This window comes from Nicotiana tabacum, chromosome 22 (genome assembly GCF_000715075.1).
Source record: "Nicotiana tabacum cultivar K326 chromosome 22, ASM71507v2, whole genome shotgun sequence".
Lineage (NCBI taxonomy): Eukaryota > Viridiplantae > Streptophyta > Magnoliopsida > Solanales > Solanaceae > Nicotiana > Nicotiana tabacum.
This window is the reverse complement of record NC_134101.1, coordinates 4,124,404-4,133,969: the sequence shown is the minus strand read 5'-3', so window position 1 is coordinate 4,133,969 and position 9,566 is coordinate 4,124,404. Positions and strand designations below refer to the sequence as shown.

Below are 9,566 nucleotides of genomic sequence, written 5' to 3'. Positions count from 1 at the left end.
ATGACAAATGACTATGGCCCCGCCAACCGTGTCACTATATATTCTTCTTTTCCTAACTATTGAAAGAATAACTTTTCTTCTTCAATTGGAACTAATAAACTAGTCGAAAAACTCATTCAAGTCTAAGAACATAAAGAAGCAAGCTAAGCATATAGCTTCCAAGTATAGTTTAGAGGTCAATGAAATAAATTAAGAATTACGAGCCTTAGTTAAGAATTACGAGCCTTAAGTTCAAATTCTAGTTCGTCAAATCTATTCAAACCTTAATAAATAGAGTTATTCGATATTTATGTTATTAATATCCTAATAATCAAAATGCGTACAAGTTAACCTGAACACAATATTATAAAAGAAACTTAAGAAGCAATCTATATAGTATAAAAATAGAAAAATATAAACTAGGATAACAAATTCTTATTGACTATGGCCATTGGCCCCGCCAACCGTGTATTAAAAATATTAGCAAAGCTGGTAAACAAACAATAGAGAAACAATGACTTTTCTTCTTCAATTGGAACTAATAAACTAATCGAAAAATTCAGCTAAGTCTAAGAACTTAAGAAGCAAACATATAGTTTTAAGGTGCAGTTTAGAGAACAATAATGTGGATTAAGAATTATAAGGTTTTACGTATAAATTTCAGTGGAAGTATAAAAAAGAGTGATTTCATCCAATTTGTTTAATTAAGCCTTAGTAAATAAAGTTGTTCAATACTTCTGTTAGTGAGCGATAATAGGTACCCTAAAATTAGTCCGATGCGCACAAGCTGACGGGAATACCGCGTTAACAAAATAAGCTTAAGAAGCAATCATATACAGTAGTATAAAAATGGAATAATATAAACTAGGCTAACAAATTCTTATTGACTATTGCATAAGCCATTAATAATTGTCCCCTTAGAACCCAACACACAAACCTTTTATGTCCCTACTTTCAGACTTATAAGACTTGTCCAAATCCACCATTTAGCCCCACTTTACATTTCATATCTCCATCATTTCCTAGTGTGCTCGTGCACCCCATTTCTTTTTTCAACCTTCTTTTCTCTTTAGCTTTCTGAATAAGTTTTGGGCTATATTGGCAATGGCAACTGGGACAGGATCACCTTGTGGTGCATGCAAATTTCTGCGGCGAAAGTGTGCTGTTGATTGTATTTTTGCACCTTATTTTTGTTCAGAAGAAGGTCCTGCTAAATTTGCTGCAATTCACAAAGTGTTTGGAGCAAGTAATGTGTCTAAATTGTTGTTGCATGTTCCTGTTGCTGATCGTTCTGATGCTGTTGTCACCATTGCTTATGAAGCTCAAGCTAGGATTAAAGATCCTGTCTATGGTTGTGTTGCCAACATCTTCGCTTTACAACAACAGGTACATGAAATTCATAATTTTAAAAGTATAATAAATACTGTATATATCTCATCAGATTCTTAATTTTTTTTTCCTTTTCATATCTGCATTTATGTTTCCATAAACCTTTGAAGCATAAAATTATAGTACTATTTTTTGGCAAAAGCTAGCTTCCACTAAACCAACTTGTTGTTACTTAATTGAAAAATCTCTCTCCAACTAGCTAATTATTATATATGATAAATAAGTGAGAATGAGATCTTCCTTAAAATTGGCTAGTTTTGATGGCTAGAAACAATCAGTAATCCGATACTAGTGTTACATCGAAAGCCATAATGTTTGACATCCGAATAAACAAAATTCATCTATATATGCTTGAAAGCAAAATTCTGATTTTACGTATGATTTTATCTTAGTATAATCATATAGTCATAGAAATTTTTTGTTACACTAAAATAACTAGTAATTTTATTCACTGTAGCAATAAAAGTTCAGTTATGTTAATGTGACAAATTTTTTTTAAAAAATTGTACTTTACTGTTAGTGAGTAAGTTCAGTGACATGCGTGAAATTAACCCTGAAAGCAAAGTATTAAAACAGATAGTCGTATATAGTGTCTGCTCCAGTAGTAATTTCTCAAGCCTTCTTTTGGAAATTAATTTCTTTCTTGGATATATATTTCAGGTAGCATACTTGCAGGCTCAACTAATGCAAGTGAAGGCTCAGCTAGCTCAAAGCTTCATCAATTCAAGCAATTCATATAATCCTCAATGGAGCAACAATAATATGGCATCAATTAGTGGACTAATGACATCGTCATTTCCAGCTAATAATCCAACTTATAATAATGTGAAGTCCAACTCATCACCACAAAGCTCACTGGAATCTGCTGATAATTGCACTGATATTGGGATGAATATACAAGATATACAAAGCCTAGACCAACTCTTGTATCAAACATATACTAGTAGTAGTAGGAATATTGGCTTTTAGGATGATGAAAAGCTGAGTCTTCTTTTGTTTATAATTTAGTGGACAAAATTACTTGGCCGGCGCCTATATTAATAGGTGGTACATAGCTCATAATCGGTGAAATAGTTAAAGTGCTCGCAAATTGAATTTGGCACGACCGTTATACCCAAGAAAAACTATCGTGTTCTCTCTTTGATCAAATTCCTCCCTCTATCATTTGTATGTAGACTTAAGAGAGAGAGAAAACCTTGACAAAGAAAATGGAAAAAAATCCATTTTATGTTACCAAAGCCTAATGAGGCATTTTTCCTGGAGCAGGTTATGAATGGGCTAAACTTTCCTTCTCATTTCACTCATTGGATTATGGTCTGCCTAAAAACTGTGTCATATTCTATTCAAATCAATGGACAATCATCAAAGGCTTTTGGTGCAAAGAAAGGATTAAGACATGGGGACCCATTATCTTCATTTCTGTTTGTATTGGTGATGGAATACTTTAGTAGAATTTTGAAGAGACTGGGACATGAACCTGATTTCAATTACCACCCAAAATGTGAGAAAATGAAAATTATTCAACTAGGATTTGCAGATGATTTGCTTCTTTGTAAAGTCTGTTCATATGCTATTTGAATGTTTCCAGGAGTTTTTCTTAGCTTCGGGACTTATTGTCAATAGAGAAAAAAGTTCTATATATTTTGGAGGCGTGGGTCAAGCAGTACAACAACTGATTATAGAAGTAACTGGTTTTGCAAAAGGCGAGTTGCCAATTAGATATTTGGGGGTGCCTCTAAGCCCTAAATGACTCTCAGTGATCCAGTGCCAATCACTGCTAGAAAAAATTATAGGAAGGATCCACCGTTGGACATCAAAATTATTATCCTATGCAGGGAGAGTTCAATTGATAAAAAATGTATTATTTTTCATTCAAGTATTTTGGTCACAGATATTTGTGCTACCTACAAAGATTGTCAAAGTTATTGAAGCAACTTGTAGAAAATTCTTGTGGTCACATGGGGTGGAGGCATCAAAAAAGGCATTACTAGCATGGGATAGAGTTTGCTACCCACAAGTTGCTGGAGGGAGGGCTAAATGTTTTAGATGTTGCATGTTGGAATAAAGCTACAATATGCAAGCTTTTATGGAGATTATGCACTAAAAATGATAGCTTGTGGGTAAATGGATTCACAGTTACTATATAAAGAGCATACATGTGTGGGATATAACACCAAAACAAGCATCATGTGTGGTTCAAAAAATACTAAAGACCAGAAGCTATGTTGAACAAATAGGAATGGGTGCAACTGAATTTGAGTCCTTGACAATCTCCTCTATAAAACAACTGTACACTAAATTGAGGGGAGAATTTCCTAAAGTTTCTTGGAGAAAGCTAGTATGCAATAATCTAGGAGCTCCTAAATGGGTATACATATTGAGGTTGGTGGCACATGGAAGAATATTTACCGGAAATAGATTACTTCATTGGGGAATGGATGTAGCACAATCTTGCCCTCTGTAATAGTGGGATCGAGAGTATTTCACACTTATTTTTTCAATGTGACTATGCTGCTTATATCTGGAATAAAATCTTGTTTTGGCAAGGAGTAAACAGGAAGGCCACGGATTGGTCGGAGGAATTGAAGTGGGCAGAAGAACATGCAAAGGGGAGAAGCTCTGAAGCAGAAGTTTATAGGATAGCACTTGCAGAAAACATATACTATGTTTGGAGGGAAAGAAATCAAAGGGTGTTTCAAGATAAATATTCAGCACCAGATCTTATTATAAAGCAAATCATTCAAGAAATTTGTTGCAGGGGATCAATGAAGCCAAAGCTTGCTCGAAAATTGGAAATGTTGAACTTTTATCCTTAGCACTAGAGTAGTAGTAGAAGTTTGCAGTAGCAGGTAGTAGATGTTTTGATTAGCGTCAGCTGTTGGAACAATATGTTCAACTGCTGATTTTTTTCTCTACATAATGACCAATTGATAATAGAATTCTTTATTTACCAAAACAAAAAAAAAAGATTGCCGCAAAATTAACTAAAAAGAATGGGCGTTTCCAATTCTTAAGACAACTGATTAAGTATGCAAAAAAGCTTCCAGTGGCAAGCACCATGCCGTTCCATAGGAACATTATTACTCTGACTATATGAAAAGAGCTCAAAATGGAAAGGGGGAAAAAAGGTAAAAACAGAAAAATACAACTTATTGCACCAGCCGGGAATCGAACCCGGGTCTGTACCGTGGCAGGGTACTATTCTACCACTAGACCACTGGTGCTTGTTGTTTATGCATTTCCCATCTTTAACATATTACCCGTCTGGTATAAATGTTGATACTAACCCTCTGTAATGTGGGTTCAAAGATTCATTGAGGTCATGCGTTCAAATCTCATAGCCTATTTGGCCAAACAGGAAAAATCAGCTTATTTTTAGAAGTACTTTTTGCAAAAGTACTTTTTGAGAAAAGCAGTTTGTATTTGGTTAATCAATTTGAAAAACACTTTTGAACAATAATTATTTTTGGCCAACCTTTTCAAAAAGTGCTTTTAAGTGTCAAATTACAAATAAGGACATGAAGAGATTTGTTTAATAGTTAATATTATATAAGTAGATAAATAATTACAAATATTTATTATTAAAGATAATAATTAATTTTTTTATTTTATTTAAGTAAAATATAAAAATAAAATTGAAAAGTAATTTATTCTTTCAAAATAATTTAAATATATCAAAAAACCATTCAATAAATATGAAAGTTTATCCCAAAAGTCATTTATATTACTTAATAATTTAAACTAAGTAAGGTTGTTTTGGTATATATAATATTTTGCAAAGGGTATTTTTGGTAGGAAAAAAAAGTCAAATCTGCTTTTGCTTCTACTTCTGCTTCAGGAGAATAGCTATTTTTTCCTACTTTTTCAAAACTGCTTCTGATTCTAGCCAAAAATACGTTTTCCCCCAAAAAAAAAAGCTTGACAAAACAAGCTATCACTTTCTGACCTATTATAGTGTATGTATAATGATTTTGTACAAAGCAATTTTTTATTCTAGCTACTGCACTTCTCGAATTTTCAAACTTAGGAACAGTTTAACGCCTAAGAAGTTTCATCTTGAAATTGCACTTGGAAACTTCTATCCTAAAGAAGGTTAGCTACTAGTTGATATTTTTCTTTTTTTGTTAATCCAATTAAGAAGTCATATAACCTTTGTAATGTACTACTAGACCGTTCTATAGATGTGAATCGCGAAGAATTACCTGACCATAAAGAAAGAGAGCAATTGATAACTGATCAATGTCGTGAATCTGAAGGTTGGACCTACATTTAGTTTTGGTAGGTCTTTAATATTTGGTTAAGGAATTAAAAGAAGAATTTCAAAGTTATATATAAAATGAGCCAAACTGATAAAGAAGATAAAACATAGGAAAGTACACAAATAATTATTTATTTAAGAATTAGTCGGTATTTATTTTATCTTAAAAATTTAAATAAAAAAAACTAAAATACATGATGCACTAAACTTGAGCCCGAAGCAAGTGAAACTCGTCCTTCATTTCATACCTCAGTCCGTTGCCTATGGGTTCTAATCCCATGACCTTTCCGTATTCGTCTTTTTGTCTTGAATAGTAATAGTAGGGGCGAATGAAATGAATAACTTTGATTCGGGATCTTACCCTCTTCTATTTCGGAATGATTCAAAGAGAAAAATGTTAAGTATCTAGAATTTCATTTTGTATATTATATGGATGATCTGATCCTCAAGAACCATAGTTGGGAATTGTTTTCGGTTAAAACATAGTAGGACTTTTTCCTAATTTTTTTAAAATTTATTTGGCTAGAACCCTTATTTTTTCATTCCCTTCCCTCTCTCTCTCTCTTTGCACTCCATCCCTGCGACTGACGGTGGGCGGCAGCAAGCGGTGAACGGTACGGAAACAGGCGGCGTACGGCATATTTGCGACAGACCCATCTTCTAGGTTAGTTTCTATCTCTATTTCTCCTTTTTCTTATTACCTCTTTGTGATTTATGAGTAAGTTCTGATGACACTTACTGGCCGTTAAGTATGTTTAGTATATAAGCGAGAGGATACAATAATCTGGGAATCATCACTGCAAATTGCACTTCTCAGTAAACATTTTTGTTGACTGGTTTTTCCGATGTAGAAATATCATACCTAAATGATATGGGAACATCCTACATTTGTGTGTGTGAAATTTATATATTTATTATATACAACATATTATTTGGACTAAACAAAACCTTGAATTGGGGAGAGTGGTTAGCTTCTAGGAGAGAATAATGCCCTCTGAAGAATATCTGAAGGCTTTTGTATTTTTATCTTGCCCAAAGGAAAATGATATCTAAGTATATCAAGCGTCAAAGAAACAAATAGTATGAACTATTTATGCAGTCTCACTATTACTATAACACGAGCTGTCCTTATATCTTATTTGTAAGAGAAGAGGCTATATGCTGATTAGGACCCTTCTATAGTGAAATTCTTGACCTGAGAAATTTCCCTAAGCAAGACTAGAACTTGTAGGTGGGTGATTGTGGAGAAGCATGCTGTTGTGATTTTTGTTGTTGCTTTTTTTGTTTTTTGGTAATAACTGTGAATATATTACCATAAACCATCCCAAATTGATACACCTAAAAGAGCACTCGAAATTTACAACCACCTACTAGGAAGGGTGTTGAGTAATTCCAAGCCTCTAGTTAACAAACTAATTACAAAACTTCTGGATAAAAAAATTACCTCTATGAACACTAGCGCATTTCTTATGTCCTAATCTTTCCTTTACTTCCTGTTTGATCTGTGTAACAATTGTTGTTGCTGTTAAAGTTCTTTCTTATAGCAGTGAAACTGTGAAAGGATACAAAAAGAATACATATTTACTAATAGGATATAGGACCCATCTCAGCCTGATTATGATGAAATGAGAAGAAGAAACCTTCCCAGGGGGTTTTCCTGAGGGCATTCATATAATATTCGTATGTGGAGAAGTGAATGGACTTGTCAAAAGGGAAAAAAAGTATTGAATGGTGTTTAGGTCATACAATTGCACTACTACTTTTTTGCTTTTTGAAATTGTTGGCTCATTATTAATGATATATTAGTTGGTTGGACGGAAAGGGGTGGTTGGGTTGAGGGCATCAGGTATTTCCGAATTTCCTGTTGAAGATGTTTACATAGCTAAGTTGACATAAGCCTTGTTCTCTTTCAAAAAGAAAAAAAATTTGAAAAAAGGAAAGACATCCGAGTTGAATACTATAACCGTTGTGTCTTGAGTGAACTATAAAGAGATTGTCTTTATCATGTGAACTTCTAATTTTCTGTTTTTGTTAGTCAATATGATGGTAAAAGGATATAAGTTTCCATCTTCCTTTTCTTCGTATCAAGTATTCTGTCTTTTCTTTCTCTGTCATCACACTTGAAAAGTAAGCTTGGATGAAGGCCAGATCAAGCTATACATGCAATCCTTGTTGAACTTGAATCTAGCTCGAACTTTTTCCATTCCAACTTGACCTGCTGAGTTTGTGCGCCTAGTGCTCATATGCCTATATATGCATTAAGGAGATCTCGCTCCCGATATTTAGCGTTGATGAACCATGACATTTAAGTGAAAACTAGAATCAGACAAACCAAAAGCAAATGAAGAAAAACTCATTTTGGACCAGCAAACAGTTTTGCTATAATGCTGGTTATGCTTTGTTGTTTGGGTATGGTATAGGAGAATTTTTCAAACATGTTTTTGTGCAAGTTCGGATGTAGGCTCACAGGTTTTGGAATGAAAATCAATAATCTACCAAACACTAAAATTTATCTGGCCATCAACACTTGATTAGCTCCTTTAAACCATTGCCAACCTACTAACCTAACAATTATGTACCACTATCTGAAATTTTCTTTTATATTTAAACTTGTCTTTTGATTATTGTTGGTTTGTCAACTATTTAGTTCTACACATCTTTGGAAGACCAAATTTTCATCTGTTTTGGTTGTCTCTACCAGATAAGCTAATGGGTGATAAGAAGAAGGCTGGAGCTCTATTCGTGAGGCTCGTTTCAGCTGCTGGAACTGGGTTTTTCTATGTAAAGAAGAAGACCAAAAAGCTTCAAACGAGTCAAACAAAACTTGAATTTAGAAAGTTTGATCCTCGTGTGAATCGTCATGTTTTGTTCAAGGAAGAAAAGATGAAGTGATACAAATGCCAAACTTGTACCAGACTCTTTTCACATTTGGCTTTCGTTTGTAGCAACCAGACGTGAATTTAGATAAAGAAACTTGTAGCACAACAATACGGTTGGTTTATTTAGTTCAATCTACGTATTGTAATTCTCTGAATTCGTTCATGATCATGTTGAAAGAAGCATAATTATAGAAGTGTGGCTGTGGACCAACGATTAATTTTGTTTACTGCAATAACCTTTGCCCTCACATTACAGAAAATTAGCTGAAAGAACCTTTCATAGGCCTTGAACTATGATGTTTTTGAGTCTTTGAGTCGGGGGCGGAGCCAGAGCTTCGTACAGGGACTTGGCCGAACCCAGTAGCTTTGGTTCAAACTCTGTATTTATCTTTAAAAATTTATTAAATATGTATAAATTATTAATTTAGAACCCAGTAACTTAAAAGTAATAGAATCCCGAACCCATTATATTTAAATCCTGGCTCCGCCTCTGCCTTGAGTTCCAACTAAAAACTGGAAATGAACGAAGCGGGACATGGTATTGATACGGAAACTGAAAATGACAAATAAAAGCTCAGCTACTGTCTTTAAATCATAGGTGTGACAGGCAAGAAAATTGTCCCCCAATTCACAAAGTGAGATACTATTTCATTTCCGAACTTAACCAGTGATCTTTTACATGCTATAATAAGGCATTTCCACGGTACGGTTACAGAAACACCATTTCCATTTTCATTGCCAAACATTTCCCTTTTCCTTTTTTATTTTTGGCATAAACATTTCTCTTTTCCTTGATTATAATTTATAACCATGCTATTAAATATAAAAGATAATTAAATACTTACATGAATTAACTGATTGCAAGTGCCTCATGACTAGTCGTGGAAGGCTATCGTAAAAGCATAGATTAGCAAAAAGAGAACTTGAAGAAAGTGAAGATGATTTGTTGTTTTTTGATACCCTACCTCTTTTTGTAATGAATTACTACTATGTTTCAGACTTAAAAGGGACGAACTCGTTTCACTAGAAAAGTTCCCCTATGTAATATGATGCATTAAAAA

At 33.8% G+C, this 9,566-nt stretch overlaps 1 protein-coding gene and 1 non-coding gene across 2 annotated transcripts; one reads left to right on the top strand and one right to left on the bottom strand.

Moving 5' to 3' along the window:
- The first annotated feature begins 966 nt into the window (after positions 1–966).
- On the top strand, positions 967–2,663 carry LOC107778597 (LOB domain-containing protein 16-like). The gene is made up of 2 exons (XM_016598883.2): positions 967–1,365; positions 2,029–2,663. Exons 1-2 carry the CDS (start codon positions 1,084–1,086, stop codon positions 2,335–2,337), a joined length of 591 nt encoding a protein of 196 aa, XP_016454369.1. The 5' UTR covers positions 967–1,083; the 3' UTR covers positions 2,338–2,663.
- Positions 2,664–4,521: 1,858 nt separating this feature from the next.
- TRNAG-GCC (transfer RNA glycine (anticodon GCC)) lies at positions 4,522–4,592 on the bottom strand. Its single transcript has one exon. It is a non-coding gene; the product is annotated as a tRNA-Gly (tRNA).
- Positions 4,593–9,566: the final 4,974 nt, after the last annotated feature.